Source organism: Penicillium arizonense (genome assembly GCF_001773325.1).
Source record: "Penicillium arizonense strain CBS 141311 chromosome Unknown PENARI_contig002, whole genome shotgun sequence".
Taxonomy (NCBI): domain Eukaryota; kingdom Fungi; phylum Ascomycota; class Eurotiomycetes; order Eurotiales; family Aspergillaceae; genus Penicillium; species Penicillium arizonense.
In genome coordinates, this window is record NW_019173279.1 from 2134595 (window position 1) to 2153525 (window position 18931).

At 50.4% G+C, this 18931-nt stretch overlaps 4 protein-coding genes across 4 annotated transcripts; 2 read left to right on the plus strand and 2 right to left on the minus strand.

The window, feature by feature from the left end:
* Window positions 1–1374: 1374 nt before the first annotated feature.
* Window positions 1375–2961, minus strand: gprM (the record flags this gene model as incomplete). The annotated part of the gene is made up of 3 exons (XM_022627807.1): window positions 1375–2544; window positions 2593–2747; window positions 2796–2961. The coding sequence occupies 3 exons, from the start codon at window positions 2959–2961 to the stop codon at window positions 1375–1377; spliced, it is 1491 nt and encodes a 496-aa protein (XP_022492938.1).
* A 6338-nt stretch (window positions 2962–9299) lies between these two features.
* PENARI_c002G02001 (uncharacterized protein) lies at window positions 9300–12893 on the minus strand (the record flags this gene model as incomplete). Its single annotated transcript, XM_022627275.1, has 1 exon — window positions 9300–12893. The coding sequence occupies one exon, from the start codon at window positions 12891–12893 to the stop codon at window positions 9300–9302; it is 3594 nt and encodes a 1197-aa protein (XP_022492256.1).
* Window positions 12894–13240: 347 nt separating this feature from the next.
* Window positions 13241–16515, plus strand: PENARI_c002G08986 (FACT complex subunit POB3; the record flags this gene model as incomplete). The annotated part of the gene is made up of 6 exons (XM_022627769.1): window positions 13241–13332; window positions 14643–14865; window positions 14921–15675; window positions 15722–16087; window positions 16135–16207; window positions 16258–16515. The coding sequence occupies 6 exons, from the start codon at window positions 13241–13243 to the stop codon at window positions 16513–16515; spliced, it is 1767 nt and encodes a 588-aa protein (XP_022492199.1).
* Window positions 16516–17230: 715 nt separating this feature from the next.
* aspB (septin AspB) lies at window positions 17231–18832 on the plus strand (the record flags this gene model as incomplete). The annotated part of the gene is made up of 3 exons (XM_022627337.1): window positions 17231–17615; window positions 17675–18141; window positions 18194–18832. 3 exons carry the CDS (start codon window positions 17231–17233, stop codon window positions 18830–18832), a joined length of 1491 nt encoding a protein of 496 aa, XP_022492569.1.
* Between the last annotated feature and the right edge of the window lie 99 nt (window positions 18833–18931).

Below are 18931 nucleotides of genomic sequence, written 5' to 3' on the forward strand. Positions count from 1 at the left end.
ATATAACACCGGGTACCAGATGTATTCTACCATGACAATAATGTAACAGAATCGCTTAGAAGTCTCACCTAATCAAATTACCACCTAAATTAGCGTCCATGTAACAATACTAGCGCCGCATGGCACCGGGATCTGTGCTCCAACGGGGCTTACGACTCCCGACTCCACCCACTTGGGCAGGGCGCCCCCTAGGGAGAGTCAATGCAGGAACGGCGCTCCTGCCACGTTGGGGCTGGTTAGTTTCAGCCTTCTTGCCTGCCCTGGGTCCTGTTTTCTTCTCTTGTAAGGGTGTTGCCTTTTTTGAGATTCTCCGTGCGTATTCGCATATCCCGTGGTTACCTGGGATCTTAGCCTTGGCTTTTTAGGTTGTTGATTTGAGTTTCGAAGGATTCTAGATCGTACGGACGGGTAGTTACCGGGTTTCAATGCTGAGCTGAGTTTAGTTTAGCTTAGCCTTTGTATATGCCAATCTTTTCTTTTCTTTACCTTGGTTCTTTGGTTCGCTTCTGTGGGACGCGTGTGGCTGCGTCGTTGTGGATGTGGTACGTGTATTGCAGTGTTTATTATTGTACGGTGTTTAGGGGGTTTATCTTTGCACTTGGATTACATTGGTATTCACTGTTAATGTTCAGACTGGTCTTGCAGAGCTTGTCTACAGTAAATATGCATGTACATGTACTGGTGGAAGATCAGTAACTTAAGTAGCATTGAATGTGGGTACGGAACCTGTCGAAACTACAATCACACCTATGGAATCCACTCCTCGAACCTTGGATTCAGAAGTACAATGCAGTGAGTGCAGTGCTGAACAGGGGTCAGGGTTGTATACACTGATCACAGCCATCCCATCACTATCACATTATCTATCTCTCGGGCATACCGAGGCGAGGTTCAGTTCTAATACTAGAGTAATATGTACAACGCAGTGGATGAAATCGAGATTTAAATCTCAAATTAAATTGGAGTTAAGATTTAAATTGCAGAATGGAGATGAGTGGGGATAGGAGTAGATTCGAGACTGGAGTCGAGGGTGGAGCATTGTATACGGGATGCAATCATAGTATGTTTCGTTGACATACAGATGTATTAAAAGTAACTGTGGGAACTACAGATATCCACTCTAGGTTAGAGACGAAGTTGAAACGAACTAGACACACGTGGGAATTTTTCCTAGCCTCGACGCCCCCCAGCATAGTAAAAATAGTGAGTGAGACAACCCTGTAACACCAGTGTCGCGACCCCAAACCAGCCTCGTTTTGAGAGGCAATTGAAACAGAGAATCAGAAAGAATATCAAATAAGTAATTCTTTTAGTTAAAAAAAAGATAGTAAAAAAGCTCATGTAAACGTAACAAATACAAAGCAATTAAGAACATTAATCTCGTGTATACCCCGGCGCAAAAGTCGCCTGAGGATCCCACTCACGCACCGTCGTCGGCGACTCAGGCGGTCTGGGCCCCGAAAAGCTCATAGAGGGACGAATATAGCGGGCCTCCTGACCGAAATGGGCCGTGCGGTCGAAAGCGGGACTAGGGCTGGTGATCGGACTCCGGGCCCGGTCCTGGTGCTCGACGGGGCTAGGCGAACGCATGAACGTATCGGGGCTCTTAACGGATGTGGTAAGCATCTCGAAGCCCTTGTTATCAACAAAACGGGCGTGCGCATCGGCGGAGACGAATTCGTTTCGGCGTGACGTGCGCTTGAAGAGGTCCAGCCAGCCGGCAAACATTGAGGGTCGGGCGAAGAGGATGAAGTTCCAGAAGCCTACTAGCGAGAGGAGGAATACCACTGCTAGGAGGGTTGCTTCATTGGGGCCGATTGCTGCTGCTTCGGAGCGGCAGGCGACTCTGTCGCCGCGGGTTTCCACGAGGCAAAGGAGCCAGGGCGTGGCGGCTTCGACGTTTTGGGCTGTTGGGGCGGTGGCGTTGTCGAGCTCGATGAATACTACTGCGAAGTAGATTACGTTGGCGATGATGATGGAGACGAGGGCTACGCCGCGCCATTGGAGTTGGAGGATGCGGCGGATTCGGCGGTAGGCCTGGCGGGCGGTTACTGTGCGCACGCTGGCGTCGTAGGAGGGGAGGCCGGAGCTGTTTGTTGTTGAGGCGGAACTGTCGAAGAGAGAGCGTAGGTAGATATGGGTGCAGTAGCCCATTGTTGAAAGTTGGAAGAAGAGCGCGGCGGCGGCGAAGACCATGATTGGGATCCAGTAGTCCTGTAGAGCGTGGGTGACATTGATATGGCAGATCTCGCCGAACCGGAAGGAGACGCCCGTTAGGATCAGCATCACAGTCATACCGATTGCTGGGATACCGAAGCCGCAGACGAAGGCTCCCCACATGAACTTAGGTCCGAGGACGACTTCCCAGCAGACTTGGAGGTGGAAGGCGATTGTGCGAATGAAACTCCATATCACCACCATCCATCCGCCAAATAGTAAGAAAGACCCGGAGAATGCGCAGGACAGATCAGAGTGCATGTCATTGGGGGTAATGGCATTGTAACATTGTTGAGGTTTGGCACCGAGGGGGATAATGAAAGCGATCTAGTCGTCGTTAGTATTGGACTATGACAGTAGGCGCAATCAACTTACCTCCATGCAACAAATGCCTAGCGTGAAGCAGATACTCAAATAGTGACGGTGAGTCCATTTGACCGGTAAAACAGCGTAGGAAGCCAGCAAGAATACACAGAGCGGGAGAATAGCAACACTGATCCAGCTCGCGATATCGATTTTCTTGTCCAGATCTGAAGCGCATTAGACACTGACCATATACCCAGTGCATCCTAACTCACCAGCGTCATATCTCCATTCAGCGAGCGGACATGGCAGACAGCAAGAGTAAGTATTGTTGCCAAAAGATATGTTCTCGCAATAACGACCATCGACAAACCCCCCGATGGTTGGGAAGAGGGACTCCTGTAGGAAAGGAGCTGGACAGTCTCCGTTCAAGGATGTCATATTGGGCGAAGCTGCATTATCCTATAGAAAGAACGCGCCTGCGCGAGAGGATCGCGCGTGTCAAAAAGTCGAGATAGTAGAAAAGGAGCCTAAGTGTGGGAACGGGATGTATAAGTTATAGAGCCGGTGGAGACAGGACGGACCAAGGTCTGTTCTCACACGAGCGCATGGCAATTGGGTCAAACTCAATCCCGAACCCTTGGCATGGGTATTATTACCTGGAAGCGAACATGCAGGGGGCAAAGATCTACATACTTGCGTTAACATTCTGGAACTCGGCTTGAGGAACGTGAAGAACTTGCTTTAGGGATTTGGTCCAGCCTGCTGAAAATATGTGTACGTTTTACACTTCTGGGATATTGTACAATCGATTGCAACTGTGAGAATGGCAATGTCTCTCGTTTACGCCACTAGAGGGAGGGGGGTGCATCTGGCCTAGATCTAAATGCCCCTGTTAAATTGCCCCCGGGACTATACTTACTTGGACTTAGCGTCATACAATTGTAACTAATTAGACTAATTAGTCTGTACTCTGTATTCTGTAAACTATTTACACTACGGACTATTCTCGCCTCCACATTTTTGCATTTCTGCGCGAGGCTATAGCTGACAGCTGACAGGTACAGATCAGAGTCAAAGCTGAACTTGCACCTCGCCCCTGCCAAGTAGTATGTTCCAACATTCCCATCCCAGTCTCTTCCCAGTCTCTACAACGAATTCCATCTCCCACCTAGACAGAGTATCACCAATACCTTGCCATAGTTGCGTCAAGCCACCCAATCACCACCACAAACCCGCCCCCCACCGTGATAACCCCCAGCATTCGCCCTAAACAAGGCCAATCGGAGAATCCATGTCTGTAATGGGCCTACAGTATGCGATCTATCAATGCCCATAAGCTGATTCTACTTACGGTGTACCACAGCATCCCGGTCCCCGTGTTGGTTCACTATTTCTCTCTATCGACCACTCGAATCGGATCCGAGTAGGAAAACGTTATCTCAGGATCTCATACGCAGATCACATCGACTTTCTCCCATATTCAGCGCCAGCCACTCAACCCCCGTGACCCTACAGACCGCAGATCTACGATTTGGCGGTGCTCTTTCCCCTCATTATCGTGATCGCTCATTTCGATTGTGTCCACTTGTAGTCCTCACAGATCCAACATGGACATAACGGCTTGTACAGCCCCAACGCCCGCGCTAAGTGGGATTACCCCGCCACCAATGCTAGACCTGTTCTCGCTTTATCCTCCCTCTATCTTTGTCTTCTGATCATCATTCGCTTCTGTCGATACCCCTGGCTACAAGAACAGACTCCTCGCTCAGAACTTGAGCTGCCAATCCGGGCACAGCATCGTGCCTGTCCTGTCTGTGCATCGACCGACGCGAACACCCAGATGCCTAGATCAGTTTGTTAGTGGTGGGCCAGGTCAAGTGGTTATCGGCTTGCGCAGTGGTAGGTGTCACGAACATGTTCGGTGTTGGAGATTGAATGGGGTCGGTGCTGGTAGAAGCAGCAGGAGAGCGCTTGCATACGGTGCGTCAACCCACTCCTCACTCTAATACTGTCTTTTGAATGTCCTCATGTTTATCGTGCAAATTTGGGAACTACTACTATACAAGCACTCCAGACACTCGAACTATACCAAACCACCGTGTTAAGAGGAAGCCCATCAAGATACAAATCAGCAGAGCATATCTAATATATACGATGTGTGTATAGTATGACGTGATGTTATTTTCTTACCTTGCCAGGGGAAGTCTGACAATAATCACAAGCAAGCGGACAAAAGCACTAACCGTAGGAATGAGAGTCCTTGATTTATGCATGTCGGCTTTGTATTGACATCCCCTGGATTTACTAGGCACCGCTTCTCTGCATGCTATACCGACGCCATGTGAATGGACTATACCGGCTTCTTGCTTCATTTTTCTCCGCGGTGGAGAGCCAACATCGATTTATCAAGTTGATCTCAGGGCTGGGATGTTCACTGTCAGAGTGTGTATTCATCTGTATACAGTGTTTACACCCACTAAAGCCATGTGTTCTGCCAAAGTCCCCAAAACTTCTGACCAAGAAGTGAACACCCGCAGAACTGCCTAGCCCATTTCTATATTTGGCGTCAAGCTTAATCCCCACGTGCTCCGTGCTCCTACACTCTAACTATAAATCACAGCCCACGACCCTGCAAGAAATATTTAATATAAGTTAATCTATCTGACAGCTCTGACTATCCCTACTTCATCAAAAGGTATCATTCATCACATCACATTCAGCCCAGAACCTGATAGGAAACATCGCCATACTTTCCATTCCATACCTATCTACTATAACCCCATCCTCATCCCCATCCAAAAGCAAGCAAGGCATCACACACCTTACTGTGCAGTAGCCAGACCCCACACCCCATACGCCCGGCATGTCTAATCAAAGTAAGCCGGAGGAACCCGACGCCGAGAGTACATACGGAAATTACCATCCTCATGCAAGCGCAAGACACGAAAAGAAAAAGAGTTGTGTTCGGATAAGTTGCCCCCGGGATGGTAAATCAGTGGGGGCGAGTGGATTCGGTGACAACATACTTGTAGGTCTAACGGGAAACCTGCATCTTGGGGTTTGAGTCGTGACATATTAACCAGGTGGGAGGCATATGTCTTGGGTTAGGGTTGGATTTAATATGAATAGTTTAACGTTATTTGTGAAGAAGAATAGGAGAGTCGGGATGCAAAAGTACTCCATAGGTACTAGATACCCGGGGACACCCATCGGTTAGGCAGGGCTTGGAGGGCAGCCCTACCCCCGCTGATCGACGGTTCGGGCTCGGGCTGCGAAAACAAGATTTGGGACTGGAAACTGAACCGAACGCTGCAGAAAAGAGTCGGTTTGCGGGTTTTTTTTAGTGTCTTGTCTTTTGGTCTTGCTTTTTTTTTGAGAGCAGGGTGGCTCATTTCTTGTTTTTTCTCCCTAAATACTAATACTATAATTTATACTAAACATTTGTCGTGGTTCATCACTCATGTCGCTGGCCATATACAAATGGTTGCGATGTTTTGTTCCCTATATTGAGCCACTTCCCGGCGTGGCTGGTGGAGAGGGCTGAGGTTCGGTTATCTATAAGGAAGCCGTCCACCTCATCTCATATCCTCGAATCTTGTGCTGTCGCACGAAGAATTGCAACGCAGCAACTGATCAGACTTAACTTCAGAGCTAGTCTTCCCAAGACCAAGATTCTTCTCAGGAACCAGGCGACCGAATCGAACTCTCGTCCCACCCCCACTCCTTCAACAACTGCTGAACACGATACTCAGTTGCCCAGCCCAAATCAGACTCAATACTCCTAAGCAAACGAACAGTGGTCCGACGTTCACGCGGATCAGTCAAACACTGCCCACTAACAAAAAGCGGCTGGAGCGAATTAATCCGCACACTGCCATCCGGACGCGAAAGTCCAATACCAACAATCTCGCGACTATGGAAGGCAATCTCCGCCTCGATAGAGCGGTACGATTGAAGACGCAGAGTGATCGTGCTGCGACGACTAGTCGTCTCGTGCGGTTTATTAATGAGCAGCAAGATGCGTGCCATGTGATAATGCTGCATGGTGGAAGCGCACATAGGCAAACTGAACCAAATTTCTTGGAGGGTGGAGATGTCTTCGTTTTCGGCGGGTGGGCGGTGGTGTGTGAGGCGGGAGGAGTCGATTCGCGCGCAGGGCTTGAATGTGTCTGGGACGCCGTTGTACCAGGCGTCAAGTTCGGATTCGAGGCGGTACCAGCGTTCTAGGAGGACTTGTTGGGTCACTCCTAGCGGGCCGGGGACGGTGCGGTTGTCTGTTAGGTGCACGTTGTCGCCTGAGCTTATGAAATTGACGATTTTGGATAGGATCCAGACTAAGCCGTTGCTTATTAGGTCTTCTTTCATCATGTCTTCGCCTTCCGGGTACCCTGCTGCGCCTGTGTTGCTTGGGCGGAGGAAGCCCATATTATCGAGGAGCAGACCTGCTTCTGTCCAAAGGACTGTGTCGTCTGTGTTCAGCCTCGTGTGGCATTCATTGATGACTGCGTTTGTCAGTGGGGTTGAATACAATTCGTCGAGATAATCACTCACAGGCTGCCAGATAGTCCTGTCTGGCGAAATTCCAAAACGTCGCCCGTCGTGCTTTAGAAAGCCCTGACTTCTTAGGCTTTTGATACGAGCCATCGCCAGGCGACGGACGTTGCTCAAGCGGCATCATGCCCACCTCAGCGATATCAAGCAGCGATTTCACACCACTCAGATGCCGATTCCAAGCAGGTCCCGCTGCATCGAGGAATTCATACACTGACAAAATGGCCGTCGCGGCAAGCACCTCGTCCGAATGAACACCATGCGAAAGCCGACTATCCGAAACCCTTCTCCGGCGTTTACGCGGATTATCGGCATCACCACACAACTCCGAAGCCTGCCATTGACCGAACGCCTCCGGTGTACTCAGTGGAGGAAGGCCTTCGTCAGGTTGCAGCTCCTTCATCAACAGCTGGATTGCTTTTTCATAATATTTTGCCCCATACCATGCAAAATCGGGGTCTTTATCAGGCCACAGTTCCATGGCGGCTTGCTGGGTACATACACCACCCATCGGGGCTTTTGCACCTTTTACACGGCCGAGTTGCTTGGCTGAGTATGCGCATGCTGCGAACTTTAATAGCGGGTTGGATCTTGCTCGGACTGGGACGTATGATGCGAAATATGTTCCTAGATCGAATAGGTCCATCCTGCGGGCCTTTGTTACTCTTTATTCATCCAAGCTGAAAGAAAAGAGACTTACCATAAGCCTGGGCCTTCGGAATAATGTCGAAGGAGGAACGCAGTCTCGAAATCTGTTTCTGCATTATCATCTGGAGCATGAGATATGCTTCTCTGTGAAAGTGCCGGCCGCGATGGCAGTGTTGTACTCCTATCAGAGAGCTGTATGCTTGGATCGATGGGTGGTGACATCGAATGGGAAGGGTTGAGGAGGAAGTTGATATTGGTATTGTTGCTGGTGGACGACAGCGACATGGCAGGAGAAGCCGGGGGCATAAGGATGCTCCGGCCGCGGTGAGGAGAGGTATAGGAGGCACTATCCGAGACAGAATGCTCTAAAGGAGAATATGGGAAACGATCGTGTGATGCGACCGCCGACAAGGCTTCCAATCTTTGTGTCTCCGCATCGCTTGTTCGGGAGCCACTACTTCCCCATCTGTGGTTTGGTGAGTGTGCCAGGGCTGAGCTACCCGGGCCACCCAGCGAGGCTTCGAGGTCGTCGGCGTATGGATCGGAGTTATCGACAAAGATGACTGCAAGGGTATAAGATGAGCACCCATCCAGAACTTGTCCAAAACAATCGGTCTCCTGGTTTCTTACCATGTTTTGGAACATCCAGCCACACACTATCCTTGTCAAACGTGTTCTTATACGAATAGAACCCGTTCAGACTACCGCGACCTTCTGGTGACTGATCAGAACTCCGGTTCATCGACGCGTTCTGCTGATGGCGGAAAACGACACCCTCGCTCGGGCGACATTCTCGGCCGCCCTTGCGACACTGGGAACATTCGGGCTTTTGCTCGTCGCCTAGCGATGATTTAGTCGGGGTTCAAAGGGGAACATGGGAGATGGGGCGCAAAAGATGACGGGTCCTACATTTCAGCTTTCGAGTTCGACACGTTAAGCTGTATCCGTTAGTATCGAGTACTGTACGTTTTGACTCGAACTTACCATCCAGTTCTTGATCTCATACCGAAATGGTATGAATGCGACGGAGCAACATTGAAGGGAAGATGGGGAGAACAAAAAACCTGGAGATCGACTTGCGGGGGGGAGGGCAGGTGACCTGGGGAACGGCCCCCACAGAATTGTTCCTGAGGCCCCCCAAGGATTTGCGGATTTACACGGAGAAATGTCCGATTCTATTGTTGTACACTGTAGTTCACTATGAAGGATCTCTGAAGTATTTCTCGACAAAAGGGTATTTATTGTATTAATCGTGTCATTGTCCACGCAAGCGTGGCTATCTACATGCCTCTCCAATGTCCCTCGCGACATACATCCAGGTGACAAAAAATCGGCATATGGTACATCAAATCAGACGCATATTCACAAGGGAACTGTCAGAGACTGTATCGGCCACATGTGCCAGAAAAAAAAGAAGAAGATGATGAGATCGCGTGATTGCCGGCGCGAGAACACAGGCGAACAGAATAAAACATTAATGAGAGCTGGGTATAGCAACGTTGCTTTCGATAAAAACAAAACAAAAACGCCAACCTTGAAAACGATCAGAGGTGTAAGTGTTTTTGGGGTAAGGGGCATTAAAGGACTGGGGCGCTGGGGTTGGGCTGTCGCAGCGAGTTGAAGAGATACTCTGGGGGAAGACGCTGCATATCGGATGGTCGGTCTGTACCAAAGGTTTGGGGAGCAGCTGCGTAGCCCTGGCGGCGGCGCTGCACCTTGTTCAGGATGACACCGGCCAGGACGATGAGGAAGACGCAGCCAAGGGCGCAGCAGAAGGCCACCAGGACGGCGATACCATTGGAGTGGTGCTTCGTGTTACTGGTGTAGGTGTTCTTGTTCTCGGAGATGAACCTTGACATGCTACCAGACTGCCCATCAGACTTCGAGGAAAGGATGAAGGGCGTGATAGCAGTTCCATTGTAGAGTGCTGCGGATGCATTTCCAAAGTCTGGGATCACAAGGGAGCCCATAATCAGCAGCGTCTGGTAGTTGTTCAATAACGAGGCCTCTGAATGATCCTTGGTGACGGGGAGTAACTCCAGACCACGGATGACCGAGCCCTGGGAGAGAAGATCACCAGGAGAGTGGAATTTAGAACCATCATAGCTCAAGAAGAAGGCTGAACCATTGCTGGCAGTACCTCCGACCCAGAACTTTGACAGGTCTTCACTGGCGGGGGTGAACGCAGTGATGTTTCCAGGAAGGTCGGACTGAGATGCACCAGTTAAAGACGTCCATGCTTGGGCCTTGGTGTCGTAGGTAGCAATTGAGGTTTTGTTGCCTTCCACCAGGAGGTCACCCACGGCCATGAGCTTCGTTTTGCTTGCCCATTGGAGTTCCGTCACGGTGCCATCGAGAGATACACCCGGTCGGCCCCATTCGCCGCTGGTCGAATCGAAGTAACAGACAGAAGGGCAAGGGAATGTCCCGACCTGATCGAATTTGCCTCCAATCCAGACTTCAGATGAGCTGGGTCGGTTGACGATGGAGTTGACCGTAACATTCGAGCCTTCCACGGAGGATTGTCTCGATGCAAATTTGTTATTGCTGAGGTCATAGATCACAAATCCACTCAAGGTCTCGTCGCCAATTTTGCCGGTCAAGTTTCCGCCTGCATAGAGGGTGTTGTTGTACACGAGCATGGAAGCGATCGTTGAGTTATTGTCGATACCTGACGGTAGGCCTGAGATGGTCTCATCGGTACCGTTCAGGATGGCAACGTTCTGAATGGTCGATCCATTGCTACCAGTAGCGCTGAAATGTCCACCGTAGATGGTGAGGTTGCGGTCATCACCGGTATCATATGCACCGAAGTACAGACCGGTACTCGAGATTCGATGGTCAATCTTCATTGAAAGAGGGATGAGTTGGGCGCCATCGGATTCCAGGAGCGACACTGCACTACCAGCAGTGGTACCGTCGGTAGAGAGGCTGCCAGCCAGAATGAGCGTGTCGTTGTGCGAAGCAAAGGCCGACAACTGACCACCGAACTGCATCTGGGTGACATTAAGGTTCTGGAGCCAGTCCCTTTTGGAGGGGACCCAGATGGCGAAACCAGCCACGAAGACCGCGGGGTTTCCATTTGAAGCAATGATTTGGTCAAAGTCACCGCTCACAGCGACAATAGTCTCATTGATCGAACTTGATGCGTTCAGTTCAACGGGCCAAATTGAGGTAACAGGACCGTTCAAACCGGCACCCAGGGCGGACCACTTCTTGGAGGAGAAAGAGTAAGATGCTACGTGCTCGAGACCGTTTTCTCCTCCATCTGAGGTATCAGTGAAGCGGCCTCCGACATACAGAGTCTTATCAAGAGTAGCCATTGCCAGCACTGGAGAGTTCAAGCCAGAGCCAGACATTGCTGTGACATTTCCATCTGTAATGGACGCGATGTGGTGGATGTTGCTGTCAGAAAAATTGCCGGCAATGTAGGTCACGCCGTCATACTCCTCAATGCATGATACCAAGGCATCATGATCAAGGGAAGTACCCGCCTTGTTGATGTCTGACTTTGTGAGATCGGTGGTATCTGTCTTGGAGGTCGGGTCATAGTCATACAGCCCATTGAGACCACCGGTGCTTGACAATAACTCGAAGCGGACGCGCGATGCCACAATGGTGATATCTCCTTGACCATCCTTGGCCTTGATAGTGACTTCTGGTCGGAAAGAGTCGCTGCTTGCGTCGACGTAACCAGTGTAGAATGTGTCATACTTGTCGTCCTTGTTGGTCTGATAGAAGTAGGCAGGATCAGGTTGGTCGGAATCAGAGCCGCTTGAAAGAGTGGCCGTAACATTGACAATTCCTCTGGAGCTGCAGCTGTCGTCCTGGGTACAACCGGGCGTGTAGACCTTAATGGTGTAGTTGCCGGATTTTTTGATATCAGGCTGGAAGGTGACAGTAGTAGAGGAGGCATCAGAGTCGGTCACCTTTGCGGACACATACCCAGATTCGACATCCCATGAACCGGTACGTGTTGACTTGGCTGGGTATTCGATGCCTGCGCAGGTCGGTTCGTTGTATTGGTCAATGGCATATGTCAGGATCTGATCCTGGAAGACTTCAATGCCGTTCAGACCGGCTCCCTGTCCATACCAATCCAAGATTTCGATCTGGAGGCCCCGCATACCAACAGGGTTCACCATGGTGAATTCACGGTACTTCTCGGTAGTGCTGCTGGAAAGCGGGCAGGAAGAGTCACAACTGGCCTTGTTGCCTGACTCGTCGGTGTAAGTCAGGTTCATGATACCATTGTCGGGGAGCGCTCGGAGCAAGAAATCCTTAGTACCACGTCCATCCAGATGAGTGTTGTATAGGCGAATTTTGGTCGGGAAAAAGTCAAATCCAAGGTCTGCTCTCCAGAATCCAGGTGCATAGTCGTGAAGCAGATAGGTGCTGCCCTTGGCAGCGTTTCCACTTGTCGAACAGATGATATTGCGGGGATCGGAGTAGCCACTCAAGGATGAATCTGTGTCGGAGGTGATGGTCGCATTTTGCAGGTTGAGAATTTGTCGCTCGTTTGATGAGCTGGTACTGTTGCCGAGGGAATCAAACGATCCTCCGAAGATGATGTGACCGTTATCCGCCTTCAAGATCGACTTGACTGGCCCATTCAGACCATTGAACGATAGATCCTTCCAGCCGTCGCCAGGTGCCCAAGCAACAGCGTTTGTTGTGTTTTCATATGTAAAGTTTCCTCCAACGTAAACTTGATTGGTGCTCTGATCACAAATCACGGCCTGTACCGAGCCCGAAAGGCCTGGCAGCGCAGTGATCTTGCTGGTATTGGGATTGAAAAGCGCAGCACCGGGCGACTCAACTCCGCCCAAGCTGGTGAAGTTACCACCGACGAAAATACCCGCGAAAGTTCCATCTTTTTGCGTAAAGGGGCACATAGCCAAGATATGCGCGTCGGATGATTCGAGGTTTGTGAGGATGCCGTTCGGTAACGGAGTCAGAAGCGATTGCGAGCCATTTTGGGGGATTGATTCGGACTGTTCCTTGTACTGGTAGAGCGAGACGCCGTCGAAGTCACCGGTGATTGACACCCGTCCCAGCGAGGTTAGGTCAAGTTCTGGAACAGATACCGACTCGAATGACAGCGCGAAGAGGGTTGGTAAGCCCGCAAGAAGCCAGCCAGTCGCCGGCCCAAACAATGAAGAGAACCTCATTGTGGGAGCGACGACGGGCAAAAGTGTAGTCTAGTTGAAATGGTTGAAGCGAGTGTGGGAAGGGCAGGGATTAAGAATCCAGGGCCGTCAGGCCGCAACGCGTGGAAAGAAAGGAATGTAAAGAATGTGGCATAGAAAAGATCCAAAGGAATGTAAAGGAATGTATTGAGACCGAAGTCTCTCTGCCCGAGGGAATCAACGAATGACTAGAGGTGAAGAGAAGAAGAGACCCAGGGGGGGCGTGTTTTTGTGAAATGAAACACTTCAATTACCCAAACTTACACAAACTTACCAATTTTACGGGATTCCCGGCTGAACCCACGCTAGTGTACGCGCTCTAGCCAATCATGGTTGCCTGTCTACCGTGGGTGGAGACCTCTGAACCGTGGGCGTTGCTCTATCAGTCCACCGTTATCAACCCTGGAATTGTTGTGTTCAAGTATAAAACTGTTGATATGAGTTGGAGGGAAACAGAAACTGAGAAACAAACTTGCATTTAACACCGCCAATTGCTATTTCACCCAATCCCAATCCTACCAGGACAGGGGACACGGAGTAGAATGAGGATCTACAATACAGTACTAATTTGCCGGTAATGACGTGGTATCAACACTGCCATTCTCCCCTGTGAAGTCATGCTATCCCAGCCTTGATCATCTATGCTATGTTATCATACATGTAGCATGTTATTGACATCTCCTGTACGTCCCCTGTACATCTACAGTATCAGATCTATTAAACCATCGCCATCTCAAACGTTGCGCTAACACATCATGTGGATCTGTCTCAGACTTGACCCAACTTGATCCAGCCCCAGGTTCGTTTCGCTTAATATAGAACTGAGTCCCACGATCTCGTTCAGTTTGCGCAATACACACGCACTCTTCTGGGGCGTGGTTCTTGATTGGGTCTGTTCAAAACCCACATGCAGGCTAGATTGTGGCTTATCCTTGGACATATAACTTACCATCTCACCGTACAGTTCCAATTCCCGAGTTATATATGCTCATGATTGGCTGGATTTATGTTATATGCATATGCACAAGCATCTAGGTAGCAACAGTTTTTCTTTGTTCATTCTGATCCCCGAGGTCCAACGTAAGAACCAGAGGATTCCTTGTTTTGTCGAGAAAGCTGTGTCAGCAGCCAACACCGAAATGCATGATTTGAGCGTTGGCAAGGTACTTGATCGGCCAGATTATAGTAGTTCGTTTGTGAACAGCTATCACTGCGCCTTTAACCATTGTCGGGATATAAGGTAAGGAATTGTCGTTTGGAATCTCGATTGCCTACTGTTTGTATATTTGTGCTAAGTCAACATGATGATCACACCCAACCCCAAAGATGTCGGTATCCAAATGAGATCTCTTACTAAAACAGATGGTAATTTTAAGATGAATAACAGATTAGTATTCACTTTTCCCTCACAACAATGAGATAAAACAGAGCTTCAAGGCGGACATACATTTTGTTGCCTCAGGCTGCAACACTAAACCCTTTCTGGCCTGAAGTGGCCGCCTCCCTACGGCGCGCCGCAACGCGAACTCCAGAAACTGAAATCTTAAAGCTTTCAACCCAGCTCTCTCTCATCCTCCACTACCCATTCTCATCGCATTTCCTGACTATTTTACCCGTCATACCTGTATTTTATTAATTCGACTGACGCGACTTCACGAAATCCGCAACCTCCATCATGTAAGATCCTTGCGCAGGAGTCTTGCTTCTTGGCCGACACTGACCATTCCACAGGGAGAGCTTCGATAACATCTACCTTGACCTTTCCAAGCTGCCTGGAAAATGCAAGCTTGCCGACAGTGGTCTGGGTTGGCGTCCTTCCGGCGGGGGTGATACTTTCACTCTCGACAGCAACAACATTGGCGCAGCTCACTGGAGTCGCGCGGCGAAAGGTTTCGAGCTGAAGATCCTATCGCGATCATCAGGAGTCATCCAGCTAGATGGTTTTGACCAAGAGGTATGTCCCACTGACCATTCGGGGTCCATTAACTAGGTGACTGACTGCCCGAAAGGACTTTGACCGTGTAGGCAAGGCCTTCAAGGTCTGGTATGGTATCAACGTGGAGAATCGCGAGCACGCAATCCGAGGATGGAACTGGGGTAAAGCGGAGTTCACAAAAGCAGAACTTGCCTTTAACGTGCAAAACCGACCCGCCTTCGAAGTCCCCTACTCCGAAATCTCAAACACCAACTTGGCCGGAAGAAATGAGGTCGCCATTGAATTCGCGCTTGGCGCGGGTGAAGGAGCTGATGCTGCCGAGAAGCCTGGAAGCACAAAGAACCGGGGCCGCAAGGCCGCTGCGGGTCCTGATGAGTTGGTTGAGATGCGGTTCTACATTCCCGGAACGGCTGTGAAGAAAGAAAAGACCGAGGGCGCCGAGGGCGAAGAAGAAGAGAACGACGAAGATGTTGAGGAGCAGAACGCTGCCAACCTCTTCTACGAGACTCTTATGGACAAGGCTGAGATTGGTGACGTCGCGGGAGATACCTTTGCTACCTTCCTGGATGTTCTGCACCTCACCCCCAGAGGTCGTTTCGATATCGACATGTACGAATCGTCCTTCCGGCTACGCGGCAAGACATACGACTACAAGATTCAATACTCGGCCATTAAGAAGTTCTTCCTCCTCCCCAAGAACGATGATACCCACACACTCATTGTGCTCGGCCTTGATCCTCCTCTGCGCCAGGGTCAGACTCGTTATCCATTCCTGGTCATGCAGCTGAAACTGGATGAGGAGATCAGCCTTGAACTTAATATGACAGAGTTAGTATCCTGCTCAGTTTTTGTTACATACGCTAACAGTCTACAGGGACCTGATGCAGAACCAGTACAAGGACAAGTTGCAGGCCCACTACGAAGAGCCCATTCACCAGGTCGTGACCAAGATCTTCCGCGGCCTGTCCGGAAAGAAGGTCATCATGCCCTCCAAGGACTTCGTCAGCCACCACGGTCACCATGGTGTCAAGTGCTCAATCAAGGCCAACGAAGGTCTTCTGTACTTCTTGGACAAGAGCCTCATGTTCGTCCCCAAGCCCGCGACTTATATTCAAATGGAGAACATCGCCATTGTCACGATGTCTCGTGTCGGAGGAGCTGTCTCCGCCAGCCGCACCTTTGATATCACAGTCAGCCTGAAGGGTGGCTTGGGCGAGCATCAGTTTAGCAACATCAACCGGTACGTACTGCAAATCATTCTCACGGGCAATGTACTAACTTCCCCAGTGAGGAGCAAAAATCACTTGAGGACTTCTTTAAGGCCAAGAACATTCGCATTAAGAACGAAATGGCCGAGGAGGTACGTTTTGTCCCTTCCCGTCTTATGGCCCGTGCTAATTATACATCTAGGCTTCTGGACTTATTGCTGCGGCTCTTGAAAACGATGAAATGATGGGCTCCAGTGATGATGAGGCCCGTCCTGACCGTGGATCGGCAGACGAAGACGAGGAGTCAGTCGACGAGGACTTTGATGCTTCTTCTGACTCTGATGTTGCTGAGGAGTTTGACTCGGACCACGAGAGCAGCGGTGGCAGTGATGCCGAAATGGGAGATGCATCGGATGGTGAAGACCAGCGACCAGCGAAGAAGAGCAAGACTGAGAAGTAGGTATAGGTGTATAGCATCAAAATATCCAATTTGTTATTTTTTTTCTTAAAATCCGAAGTATAAGATTAGGTGGATCTCACGTGAATAGTGGAGCCATCTCAACCCCTGATCTCAGGAGAAACTGCTATCTGGCAACTCAGTCACATGGATGCTATATGTACTCTACGCGACTAGGAAATCAATTGGACATGCAACTACACGTACTGTGCCTATTTCTGCTTCCTGCATGCTGTAGTCGACATGTCGAGGAATTGACGGTGTAGCGTGTCCTAGATGTCAACAACAACCCAATAGACAATAAATAAAGCAAGGCAATTAAAATAATCCATTTGAGACCAGTCTACTCTAAGTAACTTACTGTACATGTATAACGGGGGGGGAGACGCGGATCCAAACCAACTGCAGAATAGCTGGGCCCGACCTCTCATCTCCCCCCTTTCTTTCCCTGGTCACTCTTCCTCCATCCTGCTCTTCTCATTCTCTTTTGTCCTTCGCTTGAATTCTTGAGCTTCTTTGGTCCTTCGCTTAACTGATTTGTTTCCCCCCTTTTTTGATTTCAGGTACGATCCCCCTGGAATCCTCCCATTCTCCCCGATTTTTTTTCTCCTATCGCGACATTTCGACCCCACTGGACGATTGGACGATTCAAGACTGACATCAATCAGGGGATTTTAATACGCAGTTTCCGGTTTCCTTAATACCCCAGATTCTCGCAATGTGTAAGATGTCCTACCGCTGGAGCCGTGATCGGGAGAAACAATCCATCCCGAACGGGCTCCCTCCAGACAATATGCTGATAGGTTCTCAAGCTTCGCCGGTTGCGAACGGTTCCCCCGTCGCGTCTCCGGTCGCGTCTCGGGACTCGCCCACCCCCAGCAACAGCATGGATTCGCCTTTCGTCGAGCGCAGCAACCCAATGGGCTCCGGCAATGCCCAGACCGTCACCTCCCGCGACCCCAAGGCCGTGGCCCAGGCTGCTACCGACATGAAGAACGTTGTTCGACGCAAGCTTACTGGCTACGTCGGTTTTGCCAACCTGCCCAACCAGTGGCACCGCAAGAGTGTTCGTAAGGGCTTCAACTTCAACGTGATGGTTGTTGGTAAGTGGGGGAATCATACGATCGATCAACCGAACCATCCCATGCTCACAAACAACCAGGTGAATCCGGTCTCGGAAAGTCCACCCTCGTGAACACCCTGTTCAACACCTCACTCTACCCCCCTAAGGAGCGCACTGGCCCCAACGCCGATATCATCCCCAAGACCGTGTCGATCCAGTCGACCAGCGCCGACATTGAGGAGAACGGTGTCCGCCTCCGCCTGAGCGTGATCGATACCCCCGGCTTCGGTGACTTTGTCAACAACGATGACTCGTGGCGCCCAATTGTCGAGAACATCGAGCAGCGCTACGATACCTATCTCGAGGCTGAGAACAAGGTCAACCGCAGCAACATTGTCGACAACCGCATCCACGCCTGTGTCTACTTCATTCAGCCTACGGGCCACTCCCTGAAGCCCCTGGACATTGAGGTTATGCGCCGTCTCCACACCAAGGTTAACCTCATTCCCGTCATTGCCAAGGCTGATACCTTGACCGACGAGGAGGTTGCCGCTTTCAAGCAGCGTGTATGTTGTGGATACCAAGTCGATTGAAAATTGCCGAGGCTAATTCTTCTAGATCCTTGCCGATATCGAACAACACTCCATCCAGATTTTCGAGGGTCCCCGCTACGAGCTCGACGATGAGGAGACCATTGCCGAGAACCAGGAGATCATGTCCAAGGTTCCCTTCGCCGTTGTCGGTGCCAACTCTGAGGTTACTACTGCTGATGGTCGCCGCGTCCGTGGCCGTAGCTACCCCTGGGGTATCATCGAAGTCGACAATGAGGAGCACTGCGACTTTGTCAAGCTGCGTCAGATGCTGATCCGCACCCACATGGAGGAGCTCAAGGAGCACACCAACAACTTCCTGTACGAGAACTACCGTTCCGACAAGCTCACCCAGATGGGTGTTGCTCAGGACCCCAGCGTTTTCAAGGAGGTCAACCCTGCCGTGAAGCAGGAGGAGGAGCGCGCCCTTCACGAGCAGAAGCTGGCCAAGATGGAAGCCGAAATGAAGATGGTCTTCCAGCAGAAGGTTGCCGAAAAAGAGAGCAAGCTCAAACAGAGCGAAGACGAACTCTACGCCCGACATCGCGAGATGAAGGATCAGTTAGATCGCCAGCGCGGAGAACTCGAGGAGAAAAAGAATCGCCTCGAAAGCGGACGGCCCATCGAAGAGAAGGGAGGCAAACGCAAGGGCTTCTCTCTTCGCTAATGTCCATGCCTATTACTCCCACGCTGCCTGTGTCTCTGTTTCTGCCTGGCCTATATTCCACACACACTGAGACCCCCACTCATTCCCTTTTATTTTTCC